The sequence below is a fragment of the Panthera tigris genome, chromosome E1 (assembly GCF_018350195.1).
Source record: "Panthera tigris isolate Pti1 chromosome E1, P.tigris_Pti1_mat1.1, whole genome shotgun sequence".
NCBI classification, from domain to species: domain Eukaryota; kingdom Metazoa; phylum Chordata; class Mammalia; order Carnivora; family Felidae; genus Panthera; species Panthera tigris.
This window is the reverse complement of record NC_056673.1, coordinates 41,554,345-41,579,423: the sequence shown is the minus strand read 5'-3', so window position 1 is coordinate 41,579,423 and position 25,079 is coordinate 41,554,345. Positions and strand designations below refer to the sequence as shown.

The following is a 25,079-nucleotide window of genomic DNA, read 5'->3' as shown; positions in this document are numbered from 1 at the left end:
ATATGAGTGAGGCGCTGAGATCACTGGGTGAATGTCAGCTAGGACAGTCATCCCAGCTGAGGAAACAGAAGCTCAGAGAGGTGAGGTGATTTCTCTCAGGGCGCACAGCTGGGAAGTGGTGGGCCAGGGTTTGAACTCGCATTGGTCTGACCCCAAAGTCCGTGCTCCTTCCTGTGTGTCAGGCTGCTCCAGACTGGACAGCCGGACGCCCGAGGGCGCCTCCTGGTTCTGCCCTTTCTTCGCTCTGTCATTCGGAACAGCCTGCTTCATCTATTGGAGCCTCGCTTTCATTCGTAAAATATAGATCGTGATTCCTAATTTACCCATAATCGGAGAGTCACAAGGTTCCGAGGAGAAATGTGTGTTTGACAGCTAAGTCCCGGACAAAGCAGGGAGATGAGTCTGGTTTGTGGCAATGATCCCACCTCCTCTCCTGGCCTACGACACCCTGCCCATTCCAGAAACCACATGCCGATTTAATGAAGAATGTGTGTGCGGCCTCTGGGCTGCGGGGCTGAGACCCATGGGCCCTCCTGGCGTCTTTGGAACCGGCCAGCACACAGTTACGTCCTGATCCTGCTGCTCTGGGCCGTGGAAATATTCGGTGGGAGGGGAGCTCGGCCCGTGTGCTTGGAATGTCATCCTCCCAGAAATTATATTAACCCTCCTAAGAGACCAGCAGGGCATGGGGATTAAGTAGACCGATTGACCGGTTGAAATGGCAGTTGGCTGTCCTGTGACAGGCACCAGCCAGAAAGACCATATGATCGTTTGCCAAGGAGAACCCCTTTGGAGGGAGAATCTCCCTGATTCCTATTTCCATGCCCTAGATTCCACAGAAGCCTTGGCCTCTGGGAGTGGGGTAGGGGAAGCAGGTGGGTGAAGGTTAGGGGGCCTAGAGAAACGTCAAGAACCTTATTCTAAAAACCTTCCCTTTGCTGTGGAGAAAAATGACTTGAAACCCTCCCCGCCCCCCCGCCCCCCACATGCAACCTAGAGAAGATCGTAGCTAATTGGCATGTAAGTTGGGGTTAAAGAACGGAAGGAAGAATCTGATTGTTTTTTTAAGTTACTGAGAAAGTGGGAATGTCACTTTGGGCAGAGAGAAAGAATTTTTTTTTCTGGAGTGTCTTTCTCTATGCTACAGTCCCTAGTGGGCCGCTGAGACTTGAAAAAAAAAAAAGATTTCTTTTAATCCACCTTCCTTTTTGCAAGCAGCAGCAGAAGGGCCTTTAAATCAAATGCAATCAGCAAACTTGTCTCTTGCATTTATTCCCTGCTTCACTCCCTGGAATTTGGCACTTGATGGATTCTGGATCTGACTTCAGGCTTTTTCCGAATCCAAGACTTGGGGAATTTTGTTAACAGCGCAATAAAATAACTTCATAGCGTACAGGAGGCACATTAAAGAAGTTGTGTGTGTGCGCGCACTGCTCTCTCCCCTTAAAATTAAAAAAACGCAATACAGACAATGTTTCTTTAAAAGTCTCCATCTGCAAATCCCATTAGATGTGCATATAAGGTTTCTGATGATTAATAGTTGCCTGCTCGGGGTTTTGGTTGGAGGGGATCGTGTGTGTGCTGGTTGACCCCTCCCTCTCCTCTCTCATGTTTCACTTCAGAAATGTGTCACTCTCTCCCCACCGCAGGATTTAAAAGTGTGCCTCACAGCCCCGGTCCAGCCCTCGGCAGGCATTTGCTGCGGGCTCCAGGACGGGCGCTCATCAGCTGGTGCGTCTGGGCTGACACAGTGAAAATGTTTTAGTGTCATCGGCGACACATACACGTGCAGGGGACCCCACTAGGCAGGCTGGCGTGTCGGGGAGGGGCAGGAGGCCAGGAGTGAAGCCTGACATAGGTGTGCCCGCACCCAGACGCGTGGCCGGCCACATGCGTGCCTACTTGAAGGAGAGACTTCAGTTTTCGTTTTGGTTTTGGTTCCTGGGGTGAATTTTCCGTTGATCGTTCTCCCCTCTTATTTATTTATCTTTTTTTTTCTTTTTTTGGCATTGTTCAAAACTTGAATATAAAAAGCGTAAGAATCAAAACTTTGAAAAGACTGCGGCGCGCAGCGACAGACCCCCCAGATGGAGCCCGTGGCCAGCAGCTGCATGAGGAGCCCCCACCCCCCGGCCCCGGTCTGGGGCTGCCTTCGAAATCCCCACTCTGAAGGCAGTGGGGCCTCGGGGCTGCCCCACTACCCGCCAACACCGTTCTCCTTCCACCAGAAACCAGACTTCCCGGCGACAGCGACGGCAGCGTGCCCCGACTTCTCAGCCTCCTGCCTGGCAGCCGCCCCACACAGCCTTCCCCGGGGGGAGCGCGTCTTCACTGAACAGCACCCCGCTTTCCCACAGCCCCCCGACTGGCACTTCCCTGTCTCAGAGGCCCGGCGCAGGCTCAACCCGGGCCCAGCTGGGGGCTCCAGGGACGTGGGGGCCAGCAGCCCGGGCCTGGTGGACACCACGGGAGGCCCAGGCGAGGACTACGAGGTCCTGGGGAGCACTGCCCACGAGACGGAGAAGAAGTCAACCAGACGGAAAAAGGAGAGTTCAGGTATGTGGCTGAGGAGCAGCTGAACATTCCTTTGCTTGGTTGCTTTCCCTCTCTGAGCCGAGCTGTCCTGACCAGGAATTGCAAACGATAATCTCTCATCTACGCAAAGGCAGGAGTTACCTTTGGGGTTCCTTCTACTCAGAGGTCCAGGATTCTCTGGTGATGGGGTTTGTCTCTGCGCCCCCAGCACCCCTGGACCCCGGGAAGATTATTTCAGCAAGTGAGTGAAATACGATCCACAAAGATTGGGAGGATACGTGGGATAGTGCAGGCGGGCAAGGGCTGGAGAGGGGCTTTCCTGAATCCGGGCTGCCTCTGGCTCATGCTTCTCCCCACCATGCCCCGGGAGGCTCCAAATAGTCCCAGAGCCAAAGGGTTTGCTCGGCAGAGGAGTCAGCTGAGATGGGGGCTCGGAGGGCTAGGACGAGGCTGGGACCCTGGGATGTCAAGCAGAGCCAGGACTCTATGTCTCCAGGAGGCTAGAGGCAGAGAAGCAGGCCTGGACCAGGATGGGAGAGGCAAGGGGTAAGGAGGAGATGGGGTACCAAGATTGGGGACATACTGCCCACAAGGTATCACTCTGCCCGTGCCTGGGCCAAGAGAGCAGGTCAGCGTGTTAAGAACAAGGCTGTGCCCGTGCCTCCTGTCCCCACTGCCCACTGTGTCCTCCTCACAGCCATCCTTGGAGCAGGGTCTGTCTGTCTGAACCTCTAGAGGACCTTCTCACGGGGCTAAACAGGGGCAGGTAGAAGAGGAGAGTGCCACCCAGTCAACAAGAGCACTCTGTGCTTTGCTTTGCGAAGCACTTTCAATGTAGCACAGACTTCCCAGAGAATCTTCTCTTCGCCATGCACTGCCCAAGGCGCCGGGGACGCAGAGATGAATGCAAAGGTCTCACACCCCAAAGGGCTCAAACTGAGAGGGAGAAGAAGCTGCCTGTCTAGCATTGGATGTGCTCTGATGGCGGGGGGCGGGGAGTGGGGTTCCGAGGTGCTGCATGAAACACCTTAGCTCTTTTGGGTCCCGCCAGTGTGTGAAGTTGGTACAGCAGGTCTGATCAGCATCTCCGTCCTATACGCGTGGAAAAGGAGAGACAGAGTTTGAGGGGAACCCTGCTAGAATGGAGTCTAGATAGTGACCCACTTAATCTGGATTTGCCCAGGACTTTTCCGGGGCTAGCATTGAAAATCCAGCATCCCAGGAAACCCCTCAATCCCGGGCAAATCTGGTAACCCTAGAACCGAGCTCAAACCCTAGACCTCAGACCCCAAAGCCCGCACCTTTCAGCAGATTTCAAACAATTCTCATTCGGAAATATTCACTCTCCGTGCTTAAAGAAGCCCCTCAACACGCTCACGATGGATGATAGTGACCACAGGCCTCCTGGCTGCCTGATAGGAGGGCCCTTTAAATCTCCAGCTGGTTAAATCCTGAACTATTCCTAGCCCTGGCTGGAGATGTGCCGAGATGGGGCACTTTCTGCTTCTCCTCGCCAAGGGACTCTCAGCGACTTGGCTCTGTGCCCAGTTGAAGAGCTCTCCCCTCCGTGGCGCCTGCCCGGTACCTCCCCTGCCCACATCTTCCCCCGATGCATCCAGCCACTTTTTTTTTTTTAAGTTTATTTATTTATTTTGAGAGAGAGCGCACATGAGCTGGGGGGGGGGGGGGGGGGGACAGAGAGAGGGGGAGAGAGAGAATCCCAAACAGGCTCCGCACTAAGAGCACGTGGAGCCTGGCGCGGAGCTGGGTCTCACCAACCTGCAAGATCATGACCTGAACCAAAATCAAGAGCCGGTGGTTAACCGATTGAGCCACCCCGGGGGAGGGGGAGGGGGAGGGGCGGGCAGCCGCTTTCCAGGGAACTGGGAGCCGAGGCACCAGAAGGAACGGGCAAGGGGCTGGGCTGAGGCAAAATCATTCTGTGTTTCAGCCAGACCCAAATGTGTCATCATTCCTTCGGGCGAGTGGCCTGTGGCACTGCATTAGGGAGTGAGCTCCCGTGCCAAGCAGGTGACCATCCCAAGAGCACAAGGACACCCTCCACTGAATGCCCTGCAGCTCTTCACAGGGTCAGCCTCTGGTGGGGGGGGGGGGGGTTGGCGGTGCAGATTCTCATGGGCCCCGGGATCCCCGTCCATCCGGGTCCCTTCAGGAGCAGCAGCGATGGCAACAGCAGTCGGGCAGGGCACGGCAAGCTGAGTTTCATTCATTCTTAGGCTTCCCGACCCACTCTCTCTGTTCAGCTTGGGAATCTTTACAGCCCAGCTAGTTGCTTGAGTCTTTCCCTTTGGAATTGAACTGGAGGGGGCCGAGGCAGGAAAAATCAGCTTCTTAAGAGCCCGAAGAAAGGGGAAAGCAGGTGAGCAAGGTTCACAGCCAGCTCTAGGAATCTGGAATCCAGCCCACGGGAAACAAACCCAGAAAGAACCCCCATCCCACTCCCTGATCCTGAGTCACGGCTTGCATTCTCTATTTAAAATTCTGATATTTTGTTCCGCAGGGATTTTTTTTTCCACATTAAGTTTTTAAATTATTTATTTATTCTTATTTATTTTTGAGAGACAGAACACAAGCGGGGGCAGGGGGGAGGGGTGGGGAGAGAGGGAGACACAGAATCCAAAGCAGGCTGCAGGCTCCGGGCTACGAGTTGTCAGCACAGAGCCCGACGCGGGGCTCGAACCCACAAACCGCGAGATCATGACTGACTTGAGCCAAAGTCGGACGCTTAGCCAACTGAGCCACCCAGGGGCCCTTTAACTTTGATTTTTTAAAAACGTTGCATTAAGATATTATTTCTTTTGATTACTGAGGGTTTGACACCACCCGCATTTTGCACTGTGCAAGTGTCTCACGTGCCCTTGCTAAACTATCTCTGAAGATTAATCAACCATGGATTAGAAATGTGTTTTCCATGGGGCGCCTGGGTGGCTCAATTGGTTGAGCGTCCGACTTCAGCTCAGGTCGTGACCTCACTGTTTGTGGGTTCACGCCCCACATGGGGCTCTGTGCCGACAGCTCAGAGCCTGGAGCCTGCTTCAGATTCTGTGTCTCTGTCTCTCTCTGCCCCTTGCCTGCTCACACTCTGTGTCTCTCAAAAATAAATAAACATAAAAAAAAAAAGAAATGTGTTTTCCAGAATTCTTCACGAGGCAGGCAGACAGGTTGCGTGACTTTGGAAAACTTCTTAATTGCTTTGAGCCTCTGTTTCCCCAGCTGCAGAATGGTATCATAACAAAAGCACCTTCCATACAGAGTCACTGTGAAGGTTAAATGCACTGATCCCTGAGATTAGCACTGTGCCTGGCACATGAGTTCAATAAATAGCCGCTCTGAATGTTATTAGGCCCATGTTTCCAGAACCAACCTTCAGAACATAAGGGGGTCGATGGAAGTGAATATTTCAAATACACTGACTCAGAAATTGCTGAACTTGGGTATAAGACATGGGAACGTCTTGCAGTTATCCCTCGTCCCAAAATCCAGTTGTCCTCAGTTAGGAGCTTGGACCCCAGAGTTCTGCTGGAGAGGTTGGGGGGTGAGTCGTGCCTGGCGAAAGGGCCCCGTACTGGCCGGCGGAGGCGGCTCCAGTAACAGAAAGTTACTGGAAGTTTGTTTCAAGAGGAACGTTCTCTGCTCTTCCCTCTCCTTCTGCCAGTCCCAGCTGCTCCCCTATCAACCAACCCCCACTAGAAGTGGAGCTAATTAGCTCAAATAAATGATCAGGAAAGCAGGGGTCTCTGGCTCCCACTCAGAGACCTTCTGTCGGTTCACAGCACAAAACTGATTTAGGAGACCAGTGTGATGTTGTCTTACCGCAAACACTCCCAGCCCCAGGGCCCATGGGTGTTAAAGATCCCTGCTGGCAGGGACAGCTGTGAGGCCACTGTTGTTTGCCCTCGATCTGTCGATCTGTCTTGCTACCGTGGTCGTCTTTAATTTATGGGAATGAGGGATTTCGCGGTGATTTCCTGGCGGGGTTCAAGGGAAGGTCGCGCGTGATCCGCCTGGCTGTAGGTGAATCCGATCTCCCGCCTGGGAGAGGTTCTACCCCCACCCCCACCCCCACCCCCACCCCCACCATGCTGGGACTCAGCTCTGCTGGCTAGTGCTCTCACGTACTCCCCCTGCCTTCCTCAGACTCGCTTTGTCCTGTCTCCTTACTGCCTCCAGCCACATGAGTTCACTTGCCCTGCAAACGCACCCCCCTTTTTCTCCTCCCAACCTCATTTGCCTGAAGAACTTTCCCTTGCTTCAAGCATTCTCCCCGTCTCCCACTCCTCTGCCTGTCGAAACCCTTCTGATGTTAACATCCAGCTCGAAAATCACCGCCTCGAAGAATCTTTCCTCTCTTTTTTAAAAGCTACGGCTCCCCTTGTACCTAGCATCATTTCATGGAAGCTGTCGCTGAGAAGTTGCAGCTTTTAGTGTCCATTAGAACCTGTGCTGATTTTCTAAATATATAGCTTATAATGGCACAGAGGAGCTCTCCTGAGATATCTTACCATGGGATGTCTTGTATTTGAAATCTCCACTTTAAAAATTATGATCAGGGGCACCTGGCTGGCTCAGTTGGTAGAGCATGTGACTCTTGATCGCAGAGGTGTGAGTTTGAGCCCCACATTGAGTATGGAGATTACCTAAAAATAAAATCTTTGAAAAAAAAATACATACACACTATGATAAAAAAAAACACATAAATAAAACTTACCATCGTGATCATTTTTCTTAAATATTTATTTTTGAGAGAGAGAGAGACAGAGTGAGAGCAGGGGAGGGGCAGACACACACACACACACACACACACACACACACACACACACACACGATTAGAAGCAGGCTCCAGGCTCTGAGCAGTCAGCACAGAGCCCAGCACAGAGCCCAACACAAGGCTCAAACCTATGAACCGCGAGATCATGACCTGAGCTGAAGTCGGACGCTTAACCAACTGAGCCACCCAGGCGCCCCAAGACAAGTTTTTTTTAAATGTTTATTTATTTTCAAGAGGTGGTGGGGAGAGGCAGAGAGAGAGGGAGACACAGAATCGGGAGCAGGCTCCAGGCTCTGAGCTATCAGCAGAGTCTGACATGGGGCTCAAACCCACGAATGGTGAGATCATGACCTGAGCCGAAGTCGGACGCTTAACCAACTGAGCCACCCAGGCACCCCTACCATCGTGATCATTTTTTAAAATATTTTTTTAAGTTTTATTTATTTAAGCAATCCCTACACCCCATGTGGGGCTCGAACTCACAACCCCGGGATCAAGAGTTGCATGCTCCTCTGACTGAGCCAGCCAGGCGCCCCAAATCATGATCATTTTTAAGTGTACCGCCCAGTAGTATTAAATCTATACACATTGTCCTGCAACAAATCTCTAGAATTTTTTCATCTCACAACACCGACATCCTAAATCCATTGAAAAACAACTCTCTCCTTTTCCTTCTCCCCAGGCCTGACAAATAGCATTCAACTTTCTGTTTCTGTGCCTCAAGGTGTGGGGGCGGGAGGAGGGGGTGGCCAGGGGGTGGGCTGAGGTGGGGCTGTACCATTATATTGGATGAAGAGTAAATCCGAACAGAACACGGAGTTAGTTTAGGCCAAAGTTAAACCCATTTCACTTTGCCTTTTAATACCAAGCGTTATTAAAGGCTGATCTAAAAAAAAGAGTTAGACTACTTTTGATATTTCGTGTAAGTGAAGTCACGCAGTATTTGTCTTTCTGTGACTGACTTATTTTACTTAGCACGATGTCCTCCAGCTTCATCCGTGTTGCAGCAGATAACAGGCTTTCCTTCTTTGTTAAGGCTGAATAATATCCCATTGTATGTATATACCACCTTGGCTATATCCATTCACCTGTTGATGGACAGACACTTGGGTTGCTTCCAAGTTGGCCATTATGAATAATTCCACAATGAACATTGGTGTGCAAATATCTCTTTAAGATTCTGCCTTTGAATTCTTTTGGATACATACCTCAAAGTGGAATTGCTGGATCCCACGGTAATTCCATTTTTAATTTTTTGAGGAACCTCCATACCCTTTTCCATAGCCACTGCACCATTTTCCAATCCCACCAACGGTGCACAAGAGTTCTGATTTCTCCACAACCTCACCAACACTTGTTCTTTTCTGTTTTGTTTGTTTGTTGGTTGGTTGGTTGGTTGGTTTTGGTTTGTTTGTTTGACCGTAGCCTTCCTAACATGATGAGATGATAACTCATCATGGTTTTGATGTGCATTTCCCTAATGCTTGGTGATGTTGAACATCTTTGCATATGCTTGTCGGCCCGTTGTAGATCTTCTTTGGAGAAATGTCTATTCAAGTCCTTTGCCCATTTATTAGTTGGATTGCCTGCCTTTTGCTGTTGACTTGTAGGAGTTCTTTATATATTCTGGATATTAATCCCTTATCAGTCTATGGTTTGCAAATATTTTCTCCCGCTCTGTAGCTTGCCTTTACATTCTGTTGATTGCTCCCTCCGCTGCATAGACATTTTTAAGTTTGACGTAGTCTCATTTCTCTATATTTGCTTTTGTTGCCTGTGCCTCTAGTGCTATATTCAAGAAATCATGGCCAAACCTAACGTCATGAAGATTTTTCCCCATGTTTTCTTCTAGAGGCTTCACAGTTTTAAATCTCATGTTTAGGTCTTTAAACTATTTTGAGTTAATTTTTTAATATGCTGTGAGTTAAGTAAGGGTCCAACTTCATTGTTTTGCATGTAGATATCCAGTTTTCCCCACATCGCTTATGGAAGGTCATCCTTTCCCTACCGTGTAGCCTTAGCAGCCTTGTTGAAGCTCATCTGACCATATATGTGAGGGCTGACTTCATAAGTATTCTGTTCCATCGTTTTACACGTCTGACTTTATGCCAGTGCCATACTGTTGTGATTACTGCAGATTTGTAATATGTTTTAAAAATCAGAAAGTTGCGAGGCCTCCCTCTGTTTCACTTTCTCAAGATTGTTGTGGCTGCTCAGGGTCCTTTGAGATTCCATATGAATTTTAGGATGATTTTTTTTTTCCATCTTTGCAAAAAATGCCATTGGGATTTTGCTAGGGATCGAGTAAGTGAGGCCATTGTCAATGTAAATTGTTCCCTTAATATCCCTTTCAAGATTGTTCACTGGTAGTGGATAGAAACACAGCTGATCTTTGTGTGTTGATGTTGTATCCTGCAACTCTGCTGAATTCGTTCGTTAGTTCCGAGAGGTTTTCTTTATGGAATCTTTCGGGGTTTCCACGTACAAGATCGTGTCATGCGTCAACAGAGATCATTTTTACTTCTTCCTTTCCAAAATACATGCATTTTATTTCTTTCATTGTACGTTGGTTTTTGTTGTTGCTGTTGTTGTTTTGTTTTTGGTTCACAATTGAGTATGATGTTGGCTGTGGGATTTTCATATACGGCCTTTATTATATTGAGACAATCCCCTGCTGTTTCTAGTTTGGTGAGTGTCCAAGGATCCTTTACTGACCTCCCTCTCCCAAGACACAGAACATCCCTTCTTTGTACCTCCATTTCTGCATCAAACCCAGTTTGCCTTTCATCCAGAGCTACAGCATATGGCTCCCTTCTCCCTAAAACTGAGGTGTCTGGAGGGCCAGAACGATAACTGGTTTCCCTATGCAGTCTCCCTAGCACCGACTAGAACATTTACCACGGGAGGAGCTCATTCGATGTCTGGTCAATAGCCTCTGTTACAGCCTGGCATCCATCCATCCGTCCATCCATTCATTTTTCTCACCTTCTCTCTGAGAGTGGCTATGCCACCTGGCCCCGGGGGTTTCCACCATGTGTGATGAACTCCTGTAAAATTCATCAGGACTTTTACAGTCTCGCTCAGGAAACAGTGTGCAGACAGCCGGACTTCAATCATAAAACCAGCCCAGGGTCAGGGCTAGTGCTGGGGCCAGAAAGACACAACGAACAGCCACTGGGCTGGCCACTTCTCTGCAGGAGTGCCCCACAAGGTACTCAGGTCAGCTCCCAAGTACCAGGGCCACCAAGGCTGGGAAGCAAGTAGAGCTTCTGTGGCAGAAAAATATGGTGGACTCACCACTAGGACAGATAGGGGGGCTGCGATGGCTGGGCAGCTGGAGGGCCCAGCTGTCATACGGATGTGTGGCTGTGTTTCAGGTCTAGAGGAAAGGGCACCTTTTCTAATTTGCAGAGAAGTCTCCTGTGGACTGGCATCAGCCTTGCCAAGCACCCCTCCTGGCCTTGGTCCCTCTCCTCAGAGGCGAACGCTGGCTCTGGGGATTTAGGGGCATCTCAGTCTGCCTGGGTTGCCGTAACAAAACACCATACGCTGGTCGGCTTACACAGCAGACGCTTATTTTCTCATAGCTCTGGAGACTAGAAGCCAAAGATCAAGATGGCAGCAGGTTTGTTTCCTCTGGAGGCTTCTTTGCTTGGCTTACAAATGGCCGTCTTTTTGCCATGGTTTCACGTGGTCTTTTCTCTGTGTGTGGGCATCCTTGGTGTCTCTGTGTCCTAATCTCCTCTACTTACAAAGACACCAGTCGGATTGGATCAGGGTCCACCCTAATGGCTTCATTCTAACTTAATCATCTCTTTGAAGACACTATCTCCAAATACAGTCCCATTTTGAGGCCCTGGGAGTTAGGACTTCAACATATGGGGGAGGAGGGGGCAATTCAGCCCATAAACAGGAGGTCTAAGAACAAGGGCAAGGTTCTAGCTGTGGCACCAAGGCTCCAGTTAAGTGAAAGCAGCATCTCAGGGGTGCATGACCTCAGAACTTTCTTAGCCCCGGGTCCTGTTGGCCACTAGAGCTTTTCCACTCAGAGCATTGTTTCTGGGTACAAAAAGATCCTTACATTCTTATCTTACACCTACAAGGAAAGACACTTTTAGGAATGAATCTTTATATTTATTTTAAGGTTTATTTATTTATCTTAAAAGAGCGCGAGTTGAGGAGGAGCAGAGTGAGAGAGAGAGAGGGAGAGAGAGAGAGAGAGAGAGAGAGAGAGGGAGAGAGAGAGAGAATCCCTAGCAGGCTCTGGGCCGTGAGCCTGACACAGGGCTTGAACTCGGAAAACCGTGAGATCATGACCTGAGCCGAAACCAAGAGTTGGACTCGACCGACTGAGCCACCCAGGTGCCCCACGAATGAATCTTTGAAGAAGTGGGCTGTTTGACACAGGAAGAAGGAAATGAGGTGATAATGAAATGAACGGACAACCTCAGTGTCACTTGGGTCGCAGAGTACCATGCCGGGTGATGTCACATCCTTGCCCACCCTCCGTGCTGGGCTGCAGCCTAGTAAAGAGGGTGGGGGGAGGGGCTCGGGGGGCTAATGTTAAGTGCACTGACAGGGCAGAGCTGGACGCAGTCCCAGATCCACAGCTTCCCGTCTGTATGAGCTCTGGCGAGTGCTAGACCCCACCGAGTCCCAGCCTCCTCTGAAAAATGAGGATCATGGGTCTACCTCGCAAGGTTGCTGTGGGACAAGATGAGATCGTAGATGTAAAGACACAGCCAGCACTTGGTAACCCTTCAGTCCATTGTTTCCAAGCCCACAAATGAGCAACCTTCTCTTTTCAAAGTCTTCCCCGACCCTGGCTGCATCCCAGGTCACCTGTGCTCAAAACCTGGCAAGGCAGGGACCCGAGGTCAGAGGGAGCCTTTGAAGCCCGTCACCAGCTGGCTCTGCCTTGTCTCTGAGGGCTCGTTGGTCCAGGGTCACTGCAGTGCTGGGCAGGGTGTGGCTTGAGGGGCACGCAACGGCTGCAGCCCCCCTCATTCCAACTCCAACTCCAGACCCACCCCCCCCCCCCCCCAGCGAGGAAGAAGCCTTAGGAGCCAGAGCGGCCAGTGTGGAAGGAGAGACAGGTACTCCACATCCCGCCTGGTGAAAGCTCCTGCCCCCCACAGTCAGGCAGAGATCAGGGCCCAGATCAGGACTCGAGGCCTTGGCCATTGTCTGAACTCAGAGGCATCAGCACAAACCCTGTGCCTGAGTCCCCTCGGGCCCCAGCCAGATACGGTCTGGAAGTTCTGCAGAAAGTCAGTATCCACCAAAGCAGCACAATTCTGACCAGCATCTAACACAAAAGGGTCCGAAGAGCTCATGGGCTGTAAGAAGGTCAGCGAGGAGCAAACTCAGGCCTGCCCACCGTCCTGCCAGGCCAGGGGCTCAGGAGTCCCGCCCTACTCACCTATTTCTCTGGCTTGAATAAGTCAGGACATCTGGGCCCAGGGGGGCGGGGACGATTCCAGAAGCAAAACAGTTCTTCCTTCCCCTGCCGACCCCCCTGAAGCAGCGCCTGTCCCCCAGTGCCCTTTCTGCCCCCTGAGCTGGGCTTCCCTGGCCTCTGGCCAGGATTCCTCCCCCGCCCCCTCCCCAGCCTTTTCTATTTCATGGTGTCCCTGTGTTCCTTGAGCACAGTGGTGGAGGAACAGTGTGAGCAGTGGGGTCTGGTCCTGAAGCCCACACTTCCTTTGGTGACAGCTGAGGGCGACATCTGGAACTTATAAACACAAACAAAGCCCAGAGCTGCCCGTGCCTCCCCCCCGCCCATCTCAGAGGCTTGCTTCTGCTCCCGGCCCTCATTTCCACGGCCCCCCTTCCCCTTCACCTCTGTGCTCCCTTATTCCACGGCCATCTACACTCCCATCTCATCGCCCGTCGATTCCCCTCTCCCTCACCACCGCATACCCCCACTGCCCCACCCCACCTGGGTCCTTCAGCAAGGACTATAGCACCAGGCATTTCCATTCCAGAACAATCTGCTTCTCTCCCAGGAAACATACTTTAAATTCCCCCCACCTACTCCTGGGCTCCTCAAAAAGGCTGTGAACCCTCCCTATGTCTTTTGGAGCACCCATAGGAGAGGGAAAGGGCCCGGACCTGGAGGTGGGTGGAGCTCACGGGGGCCCAGTGAGACAGGCAGGCCAATCCCAGGAAGCCAAGGACGTCCTGGGACACAAAAGTGCACCTCGTCTTGGGCTGGCTCCATCTGGGTCCGGTCTACTTTGATGCACTTTGACTTCTCCCGAAGTTGAAAGTATCAGAACTAACAAGGACGTCAAAGGCCCGCACTGTGACAGCCCAGGAAGCCACATTTGCCATTTTCAGAGGGTTTGGCAAGGTTTCACCTGCTGACAGCATGCCCCAGGTGTCTCCTCCCTTTCTCCTCCCTGGGGAGTCTCAGGGAATCAGACATGGACGCACAACGGACATGTCCCTGGAGTGAGCACAGTCTCTTTGCTCACCGTCCCCCCTGCACAATGCGACATATTGGCCGTAGCCCCAGACTGGTACCAGGGCAATTCCACCAAGCCTTTCAGTCTCTGGGTCTTCATTTCTTCATCTGTTCAATGGGCTGGTGTGTACCTTACCTGCCCTACAGAATAATTAAGAGGACACGACAGGAAGGAGCCCAAGATGTGGAAGAGCTTCCTGTCGAGGGAATCTGGGTTTGAGGTCTAGCCCTGCCGCTAACTAGCTGTGTCTTAGGCCCTCTCTCACCTACTCTAGGCTCCCCTGTAAATGGAAAGGTGACTGGAGATAGCTCTAAGCCTCTTCCAGTGCTACTGTTCTATGATGCTGCAGTAAATGTGAAAGCCCCAAAGATGTTTATCTCTGGGGAAAAGAGACCCATTGTCAACGGCAAAGTTGTTATTTGAATGCAGAGCCTGTGGCTTTCTATCGTCTTGGACAGAAATTTATGGAAAATGGCCATGACAACTGGGGAGTAGGGATACAGGCCTCCAAAAAGGCATGTTCCCCAGCGTCTGTCTGAACTTCCTTGTAGCTCCGATAAAGCTGTCTGCTAACTTTAGGAAGGCCTGCCAAAACTGACAGCTATTTATGAAATAATTTGCCTTGGATGGTGGAAAAGCTCACGGTGGAAACCACAATCACACATACATCCTGTTTGCATTTCTCCGGGCACGACCGTTCCATCGTGGCCCCACTGGCTGGCTGGGAGGGTGGTGCAGGGGCCGGGCAGGGCGGGCCGCTCCTCCTGAGCCACAGAGGCAGGCCGGCGGAGCACCAGCCCATCCCCCTGCAGTCCTGGAAAAGGCACCCCTGCCTGCCCTGGAAAGAGAAGCAGGACCAGGACGGCTGGGGTGTGATTCTGATCGATGCTTTAGTTACTGTGCCTGGAATCATTCACTTCCCCTCCTGCCACCCCCCAACCCCACCTCCACCGCAAGGCTGACATAATGGTGGCCAGAGACACAGATCCAAGCAGAGATGCAGAGACATAGTGGAGAAGGGAAAACAGCTAAAAGGCCAGATGTTAAAAAGGCATCGCTTCCACACAGCTCTGGAGACGGGGTACCTTGACAAGTCTCATCTCTAACCTCCACCGTGACTCACGTCTGCAATTTCGTCTCCGGGGGAACCTCTTCTCTTCTCGTGGTTCTTTCGGACGGAGCCTCACGGCACACCCAGCGCCGTGCTAGGGGTTAACATGCGTTACCCGTGGCATTTTACCCCTGCTGATCGCCCGTGGATGTAGATATGCTTGTTTCGCAAAGGAAGGCAGTTCAGAGAACTTCAGAGAGTTGCCCCAGGTCAGAGAGCTCTTCTTTAGAGCCTGCTAAGGCCCAGATTCTCCAAGGAGAGAATCTGAATCTCCCATTCAGCTCCGGGAGGGGAGCTTTGCACACCAGAGGGAGGTAGAGGTTCCCTGGCACGGCCCTGACCTTTGTGCTGAGGACCTTGGGAAGACCAAGGACGGCCTTGGAACAGAGCAGAGAGCATGACTTCGGATCTGACTGAAGGGAGGAACTAGGGGCCCAGACAAGAATATTTGAAACTGGAGGGGCCTCAAGTTCAAGGCCAGGGGTTCTCAATAGAAGAGAGAGTAGGGAGACAAGAAGGGGATGCCAGGCTGCGTACTGGGGAAGGACCCTGACACCAGCTCTTCAGGGGCACGAAGACCCAGCCCAGCCCCGTGCTCCTACACATGGGGAAAGTGAGGCCCGGGGTGGGAAGGAGGCCCCCCAACAAAGGTGTACTCGCCTGGGGTCAAACTATCCTGAGGGCAGTGTGCATGTGAACTGTGCACAGGAGGGAGCTGGCAGACCGAACACCCCGAGCCAGAAATGGCTCAGGGTTTGTCCTCATCCTTCTTTTTCGATCTTGATGAAAATGGTGAACAAAGCAGAACTTCCACTTCTGTCCCCCGTACTTCAGGCCCTTCTGTCATTTCTAACAGTGATGAAAGGTCTTCTTCCCCATTCACGGAATGGTCTGCTCACTCCCCGGCTCCGGCTTCTCTGCCCCATTACTGTTTCCCAGGCTGAGGCCCAGTGCCTAAATCAGGACAATAAGAGGAGAGGGGAGGTGGGCAGAGAGAGGTCCAAGAACCAGTCCAAGATTAACACAGGGGGGTCCCCTCCCTACCTCCCCTCCTCTCTCTTGGGTCTCCTGGGAGGATTATGTGCAGGACTGGGCAGGGGCGGGGGCAGGGGCTGTTTTCTGGGGATTCCATAGGAACCCGGGCGCACCTGTGCGGGCCCAGAAGAAGGGGAGTGTAGGTGTGGGCATCCATCCGGGACACGGCCTCCAGGAGCCCTGGATGTGGAGACAGGCAGAGCTGCGAGTCCAGATCAAGCCGTGCCAGATGGATGATGGAAGACCGAGGCCAGCGTTGACCACCACACCTTTAGTCAAAGGGATCTGGGTCCCAGTCTCGGTTCTGCACTCCCCCCCTCCCCTCCCCCAAAACAGTGCTGGGTACACTGGGCAAGTGCCTGGGCCTCTCTGAGGCCACTTCCTCCTCAGTACACTGAGTAGGATTTAGCAAGTGTTTAGCAAATACTGTGCCAGGTACAGGAGCATGTGGGAAAAAGCAGTCTCTGGCAGGGAAAAAGAGAACCCTGTTAATCAAATTTTCACAAATTTCACACGACAGTGCTAAAGGGGATAATAATGCTCCTGGGGGTGTTTTGTGGAACGGATTAAATGCATCTGACGACACAGAAGCCTTCAAGAAACCACAGCCCCTCAGATGGCATCTCGGGAAGCCGAAGAATTGGAAGAATACTTTTTTCTTTGTCATGCACTTTAAAGTCTCCAAAGCAGTTTCCACACACAGGAGCTGGTCCAGGCTTTCCAATAACCCTGGGAGGTAGGTGCTTTATTTCTGGAGGAGGCAACTGAAGCCCAGAGAGGTTAAGTGACTTCCTCAAAGGCCCCAGCAAGGAGACCAAGGACTCAACCTTGGCGTGGGAGTCGGCCGCGTGGTTTTACACTCACTCATTGTGACAGGGAAGAGCTGGGAACCACTGTGAGCTGTGGGTCAGGCGGGGATGGGAAAAGGCCGGCCAGGATGTGCTCCGGAAAGGCTGTCTCCCCCTGCCCCCCACCCGCGGCCGGAGGCTGCCAAGGCCTTCCTTCGGACTGCCTGGGATCCCCGGTCCCCGGGGCTGCGCGTCCTTACCCACCCCCCCCTCCCGGCCCACGTTCCGGCTTCGGGAGGGGTCTGGGCCAGCCTTCTCCAGAGCCCACGGGACAGTCAGTACAACGGCTTCCTGCCCCCTGGGCGCGTCCCGCGGGCGACCAAGCGCCAGGGAGATCCTGGTGGGGGCGGGGGGGGGGGGGAGCGGTGCGCTCCTCCGTCTTCTCTGTTCCTGCAGGGGCGCCCGGATCGCTTTCACGGTGCGCCCCCCACCGCGTCGGGAGCCGCCACCCCGGCCCCTCTCCCTGGCTCCTGGGAGGCGGGACAGGGACGCGGGGGTGGAGGGACTGGAACCCGAAACACGGACTGATGGAAAGCAAGAGAAGGAACTGTGGGGAACGACATCCAAGGCCGAAGTTCCAGAATGGAACGGGGTTGAGGAGGGGTCTTCACCTCCCCACCTGTTCACAATGTAGCTGCTTGGTGGGGAGTGTGCACGGCTTCCCTGCCCTCCCCCACCCTGCCTAAAAGCCCTCCTCCCAACACCCGCCCGACACACACACACACACACACACACACACACACACACAGGGATGCGGTCGTGGAACGGGCAAGAGGTGGGGGCGCAGTTTTCAGTAACGCACCTGACTCTGAGCCTAGGCCTCCCGGTCTGTGAAAGGACAATGAAACGAAAAGACTTCTAAATTTTAGAGCCTTGCAGGCAAAGTGGGTCCTGTAGCCATTCGCGGGACAGTGGCACGCGTGGGTACCTGTGCCGGTGTCTGGGTCTCCTTCCGGCCCCACCACCAAAGTGAAGGTAGACGCGCCTCTCACCTTGCTCAGGAGAGAACATACAGTCCCTGTCGTTCGTACCGCACTCTACAGTTTGTAAATCCTCCCTACAAGGATTTTACTTCAACAGTATGTGAGTCAAACTGCCTGGGTTTGAGTTCGGCCTCTGCCACTGCCCGGCTGGATGAACTTGCACAGCTTGCTCACCTTCTCTGTGCTTAGTTTTCTGGTCCATACGTTGGGGCTAATACAAGAACGCACCTGGCTGAATTATCGTGAGGATTAAGTGGCTGACACGTGTAAGGGGCTTGCTCCCGCCACCACTGTTGGCAGTTACGATTGAGGCCCTGCTGTGTCTAACTCAGAGCCCAGAACTTTCCAGACCCGGCCCCTCCCGGTATCAAAGGGGGAAAGGAGCTTAAGGCAGCACACTTCTCGATTTACGTGGGCGCACAACTCCCCTGGGGATCTTGCTAAAATGTGATTCTGATTCAGCAGGTGGTGGGTAGGGCCTGAGATCCTGCAAGTCTGACCAACTTCCTGGCCCTGCTGCAGCCGCCGTGGCATCCTTCGAGAAGTGTGGTCTTAGAGCCGTGGTTTGTAAACTTGACCTTAAGTCAGATTCACCTTGAAGTCTTGGTAGGGGCTGCTGGGCCCTACCCACCCCCCCCCCCGACTTTCCGATTCAGTAGGTCTGGGATGAGACCTGAAGATAATGCATTTCCGATCGTTCTCAGGTGATGGTAAGGCGGCTGAGGGCAGAGAGCCTTTATTTTAGAACCTCTTGCCCCACAAGCTTCGGGCCACTGCTAAAGTCAAGCGGTTGGGGATGGGGAGGATGGGCTGGATAGTAGAAATCATTAAACAGGGTGCCTGGGTGGCTCAGTTGGTTAAGCGTCTGACTTTGGCTCAGGTCATGATCTCATGCTTGGTGGGTTTGAGAGCTTGGAGCCCGCTTCGGATTCTGTGTCTCCCTGTCTCTCTGCCCCTCTCCTGCTCGTGCTTTCTCCATCTCTCAAAAGATAAATGTTAAAAAAAAATTTTTTTTTAATAAATAAGAAAGACAAGGTAAAGATGTCCTGACTCTTAAGGATAGAAGGGAACAGAGGAGACCTCAGCGGCTCACATCTTCCTCTTTGGGATGCTTTCTCCCCAGACAACCCAGAGAGCCGAGGGAAGCCTGATGGCAGCAGCAAGGCTCGAAAGGAGAGGACAGCCTTCACCAAGGAGCAGCTTCGGGAGCTTGAGGCCGAGTTTGCTCACCATAACTACCTGACCCGGCTCCGGAGATACGAGATCGCTGTGAACCTGGACCTCTCGGAGCGGCAGGTGCAGCCCAGGGGCCCCTCCTCCTCCTCCGGCCGTCCCTTCTTTCCTCTGCTCTCTCACCCCCCCACATCCCCCCACGTCCCCCCACACCTCTCCTTTTTCTCCTCTCTGCCCAGTGCAGTGGTTCTCAACTGTGGCTCTTACCTGAGAATTACCCGCAGAGATCTGAATAACATTGATGTCTGGGCTTCACCCCTAGAGATTGTTTTCATTGGTCTGGGACATCGGAGTTTTTCAAAGGTCTTCTAGATGGTTCTCACAGGCAGTCAGGGCTGGAACCTCTTATCTGGTTATTCCCAAAGTGTGCATTGAAATCGTCTAGGCCCTTGCTTAAAGTGCAGACTCTAAGGGGTGCCTGGCTGGCTCAGCCCAAAGAGCATGTGACTCTTGATCTTGGGGTCGTGAGTTCAAGCCCCATGTTGGGTGCAGAGATTACTTTAAAAATCAAATTAACAACTCAAGGGGCACCTGGGTGGCTCTGTCGGTTAAGCGTCTGACTCTTGGTGTCGGCTCAGGTCACAATCTCATGGTTTGTGAGATTAAGCCCCACACCAAGCCCTGCATTGAGCCATGCGTCGGGCTCTGCACTAAAAGCGTGGAGCCTGCTTGGGATTCTCTCTCTCTCCCTCTCTCTCTGCCTCTCCCCCAACCGCTCTCTCTCTCTCTCTCAAAATAAATAAACATTAAACAAAATTTAAAAAGTAAAAAAAAAAATAAAAGGCAAATTTTGTAACGCTGGAGAGCCATTTTGCAGTAATAATAAAGTGGGACCAGGAATCTGCATTTCTAATAAGTTCTTTAGCTGGTTCTTGGGCACACCCTAAAAAAAACTTCCTACGCCTTTCATTCCGGGCTTTCCCTCAGAGCATTCCATCCACACCCGTACTCTAACATGGCGTAAAGTCTTATAATAATAATATTTGATAGCAACTTTCAGTTGATGAAGGGCTCTGCTGGAGTGCTAGGTTTAGAAAACTAAGATCAGGTCCTGTCTCTACCACTTTCTAGCCCTGTGACCTCTGGGATGTGTCTCCTAACCCCTCCAGGTCTCCATCTGTAAAACAGGGTCGTGACCACACCCTGCAGGCAGTGCTGAAACTCAGATGAGGGAGTAAGCAGCCCGGAGCTATCTAAACTGACTAGTGCTTCGTAAATGTGCCTGGGGACGAGGGTGGTAATCCTCTGCTCCCAAACCCTTGGGTAACAGAAGCGTGAAGGAGGAAGGAGGCGTGTTGCCACAGGAGGGGCGGGGCATGTGAAAGGGGGTGGGGCCAATGCCGAGTGCCTTTTAGACCCTGTCCCCAGACTGTCAGGCTTTCTTTGTCAAGAGACACAAGACAGGCCTCTGGACAGATTGATGTGTCCTCCCTGTCGTGTCAGTTCCTGGTGCCTCTGGAGGAGTGGGGCAGGGCAAGCAGAGGTTCAAGTTGGGGGTCCCTGGAACTACGACCTGCTGGCTCGAGCATCCATACGGGGAGGTAGTGGCACCTGCCTTGAAGTGACCAGGTTCCTTTGCTTCCTCCGCCAGGTCAAAGTGTGGTTCCAGAACCGAAGGATGAAGTGGAAACGTGTGAAAGGGGGTCAGCCTATCTCCCCCAGTGGGCAGGACCCAGAGGATGGGGACTCTGCCGCCTCTCCAAGCTCAGAGTGAGAGTCTCCGTGGAGGAACAAAAGACTGAGGACTGAGCCCCCTCCCCAACTACCCTCACCCCAACCCCACCTTCACCTTCTCCCACCCACCCCAGGGCCACCTCTCCACGTCTTGCAGTGACTCTTAAACGTGAAGCTGTCCAGCATTCCTGGAAGCCTTGAAGTTTCCCAGAAAGTTCTATCCAGTTTTGCTCTGCCCCAAGCCCTCGGCTTCCCACATTTCTTGCGGAATCCTACAGCAGCCTGATTGGACTGAACCCGAGCGAATCTGGGGAACAGCTCTGGGCGCACCGTCGCTCAGGGTGTCTCGGCTGCTGCCCACACCTCCTGCTCCCACCTTCCTCCTACCCCAGCCAGACCTCCTCTCCAGGTCTGGACACCACCTGATCTGCTGGGAAAGGAGCCCTGGGACCAACTAGTGACCTGTGAAAGCAAATGTTCCAAAAGAAAGGAAACGACTAGGACACACGCACCCCCTGGACCACCCTTCCTTTCTGGGTTCCATATCTGAGGCTTTGGGGGCCTTCAGTTACCCCCAAACCCCAGGGAGAGTCAGTGTGAGGAGGGTTGAGGACAGAAACTCAGTCCTTGTCTCCCAAATCTGTTGTCTGAGTGGCCAAGTTTATGACTGTCAGAAAACTGTCAGAAAAACAGGCTGGTGTAAGCGGTCCCCGCACCAGCCCGTGCGCGCTGACTTGACTGGGTGGCTGAGAACGGACCCAGGACAACACTTCTTCAGAGTCCATTCAGGGATGCGGCTGGGACTGTTGAGCATCTAGCTACTCCTTTTCAATCCACAGTTTTTGGATTGAAAACCTACGCAGACGCTCACATTATTGAGTCGAGGGCTGGAAAGTGTCCCCTGTGTTCTGAGGATGAAGAGATCACTCTAGGGCCAGTGAGTGAGGACCTAGAAATGTGGATCCTTGGAGCGGAAGTATCCTGTGCTTTCAAAGGATGCTGTCTGCAAACAGGGACAGAAAAACAATCCCTCTTTCTCCATGGGATACATCAGAGCCCTTCTGATGTGTTCCACAATTGCTGTCATTATGGGAGGAGCTGCTAAGTTTATGTACGTGGACCGCCCAGATCTTCTGGGGTGACCCTCCGGGGACTGATGGCCAAACAGCCTGGGGCGACTGGAGCCTTCGAGAGAGACCTCGGCCTGCCTCGTACGCTGCCTCCCAACACCAGCTGGTGTCGCAGAGGGAGGTCAGCAAGAGTTTGGAGCTCTTGTGTGTAGATTTAATCACTCACATGTAAAAAGAGCCCCACCTCCCCATCCCGCAAGGACAGACGCTGGGGAAAATGATTGCCAAATGAGATGGCTGGTTAGAGCATGTGTAATTTTTTTCTAAAGCATATTTCATATATTTTCTTAAGATGACATCAAGTTAACTGTGCAAGGTTAATTCACTTAGTAAGAAAACTCTTGGAGAAATAAAATCAATAAAAAAGCAACGTTCCTGGGCCTTTTTCCTTGCAGAGCCACGCTCTCTCTAGGTGCAACCCTGTGATGCCCATGTGAGGATCACCCAGACAATGTCTAGAAACAAAGAAAAAGGGGAAGAAAGAAAGCACTGAGAATCAAGGTGCCCCCCTTTAGGGTCTTCAAAATGTGGGGGTGCAAATGTAATCGTTGTAGCAAAGAATGTTCTTCCACAAGATGCAACCACATCGTCTCCGTGTCCCCTTGTAAAATTTTAGCTGTCCGTGTCCCTAACCTATGGCTTATAAAATCATTGAAGTTCTGTAAACAAAAGATGGGTTCTTTTGTTAATAAAGGAATCTTGACCATACACTAAGCCCCCCTCACTTTTTTTAACATTTACTTATTTATTTTGAGAGAGAGAGAGAGAGCGTGAGTGGGCGAGAGACAGAGAGAGAGGAGAGAGAGAATCCCAAGCAGGCTCTGCACTGTCAGCTCACGCACCGAGAGATCACCACCTGAGCCGAGATCAAGTGTAGGACACTTAACCAGCTGAGCCGCCCAGGTGCCCCAAGCACCCCTGACTTTTAAATTCAGAGTCTGGAAGTTTTTGTTTTCCGGGGTAAAACGATGCACACCAATAGTAATACAAATGCCACAAGAAGCAATGGTCGCCATCCTCTGTCTTTTTTAATTAAAAAAAGATTAGTTTCACCGAGATGTCAACAATGCACAAAGTAAGACTGGCTACAGAGAGCGGGGGGAGGGCGCCAAGAGAGGAGACCGGGCCAGGATTCAGTCTTGAGTCAGTCTGGGCCCAACGTGGGCATTGACCAGAAATGACATCATCAGGAGCTGGCAGAGGAAAGCAGACCAAAATCAAGATGCCAAAGAAAAGGTTCAGGCTCAAAGACAAGCAAAACAGACGTCCTTGGGCACTCCAGCGCCTCCCCCCCGCCAACTCTACCCCAGGGGCTTCAGAGGATATCAGCCTCTCCTGTTTTCCCTGGTCTCTCCAGAATGTGCCTTCTCTGTCTCCCATGCAGACCCCTTTCTCAGTTCTTTTGCCCCCACTGCTGGTTCCCGAGCTTTGCTCCTTCTGCCCACTGCCTTCCTCACTCTTCACGCTCTGCCCAGATGGTCCCATCGGCCTACATTTTTTTTTACCAAGGTAAAATATACGCAACATAAAATTTTAACCATTTTTAAGCATACGGTTCTGTGTCGTTAAGTACCGTCCCGTTGTACAATCATTGTCACTATCCGTCTCCGGAACTTTTTCATCTGCCCAAACTGAAACTCTGTGCCCACTAGAAAAGAGCTCCCCTTCCCTCCTCCTTTCCACCCACCTACATTTATACAGTGTTTACTCTGTGCTCTGTTGGGCACTGTTCTAAGTGCTTTATGTAACAATCCTAAGAGATAGTACCAGTCCTCCTGTTTTACTGATGAGGTAATGAAAGCAGGGAGAAGTTGAGTAAACCGCCAAGGTTTTATAGCTGTTTGTGGTTGCGGGAGAGTGTATGATGGGCCCAATTATTTTCTCCCTTCTCCACTAGGGGAATATGGCTCTCTGATCATGGCCACATGCTGTACCTCCCATGGGAAGAGTGTATTTCCCCACTTCATTGACCTCAGGCTTTCCGTGTGGCTGACTTTGGCCAACAGAATGTGAGCAGAGGGGCTGGGTGCCCGGGCTAAGCAGAAGTTTTAGAGTCGCTGTGTGTCTCTGCCATTGCTTTTTTCCCTCCGCACAAGGCTGGGTTGAGGGTTCCACCATGAGCCTGGGTTCCGGAATGAGAAAGATGTGGAACAAAGCGAAAGTCGACCCACAACTTTCATATGCGTCAGCGAGGATTTACAAGTTTATTGTAAGCCATTAAGACGTGGGGATCATTTGTCACTGCTGCACCACCTTGTGAAAACTGACCACCAGTGATGAAGCTGGGATCTGAATCCAGGCATTCTGGCACCGGGCCAACACGCCTCTACTGGGATCTGGGAGCTTACGTTTTCATATTCTACTCTCTATAGCTTATACCACCTGGGTGACTACAGGTTTCTCCAACTCAAAATATTTAAGGGAAAATCTCCATTTCTCTGATTTCTGTACTCAGTATTCTGTATTCTAAATCTTCTATTTTAGTTAGTGACACCACAACCTACCCATTCACTCATGCTAGAGACCTGGGACACCTTGTTAATACCGCCCTGCTTTGAGGAGTCAATTACCAGTTCTTGCTCATTTCACTTCCTGTGTAGGTAGGTACTCCTCATTCCCACGGTGCCTTCTTCCCACCACCCCTGCCTTTGTCCAGGCTGTCAACAATGTGAATGAAAGCCTCCAGTAGCTCTCCCTCCTTCTGATCTGAGACTCCTCAAAGTCCATCCCCTAAAACAATCTCTCTCTCTCTCACACACACACACACACACACACACACACAATCTAACTTTGTCACCCGGATTTTAAACCCATCAATGACACACCATCACCTACGAAGTAAAGTTCAAAACCCTTCACAGGCCTCCAAGGCTCCCATGCTCTGGCCCCTGCCTCCCTTTACCACCTCATCCTACCACCCCTGCCACAACACCAAACCTCTCACCCTTCTGTATGCACACACTAGCTCTGCGTGTGATTTCCCTCCTACCTTCCTTTGCCCATTCCCTTCCCAAGGACTTAGGCATCCAGGAGCCCTTAAAGAGGCAATTGGAAAGGAACACAGAGCAAGTGTTAATGTGTAAACACGGCCCAACTAATTTTCAACCTCAGGCAGCAACATTAACCAATTTCTAAAATCAGTAGGAAAAAAGGTCTCTTTCAATGCGAGAATTTAAATTTCCGCCATCAACACGGTTAAGAAGTCTGTTGAGGAGAGTCTTACGGAGGAACTAAAGGTGGATGCACACATCAATCAAGGGTTTGCTGATTT

General features: G+C 51.8%; 1 protein-coding gene across 1 annotated transcript; it reads left to right on the top strand.

The window, feature by feature from the left end:
* The first annotated feature begins 1,691 nt into the window (after window positions 1-1,691).
* MEOX1 (mesenchyme homeobox 1) lies at window positions 1,692-22,431 on the top strand. Its single transcript, XM_007093785.2, has 4 exons — window positions 1,692-1,731; window positions 2,035-2,556; window positions 18,895-19,067; window positions 20,596-22,431. The coding sequence occupies exons 2-4, from the start codon at window positions 2,088-2,090 to the stop codon at window positions 20,716-20,718; spliced, it is 765 nt and encodes a 254-aa protein (XP_007093847.1). The 5' UTR covers window positions 1,692-1,731; window positions 2,035-2,087; the 3' UTR covers window positions 20,719-22,431.
* The last annotated feature ends 2,648 nt before the right edge of the window (window positions 22,432-25,079 follow it).

Excerpts from the sequence above, each read along its gene's own strand:
- MEOX1 (XM_007093785.2), top strand. The coding sequence starts at position 2,088 with ATGGAGCCCGTGGCCAGCAGCTGCATGAGGAGCCCCCACCCCCCGGCC. Across the intron at positions 2,557-18,894 it reads ACGGAAAAAGGAGAGTTCAG|ACAACCCAGAGAGCCGAGGG; the intron begins GTATGTGGCTGA and ends CTTTCTCCCCAG. Across the intron at positions 19,068-20,595 it reads TGGACCTCTCGGAGCGGCAG|GTCAAAGTGTGGTTCCAGAA; the intron begins GTGCAGCCCAGG and ends TTCCTCCGCCAG.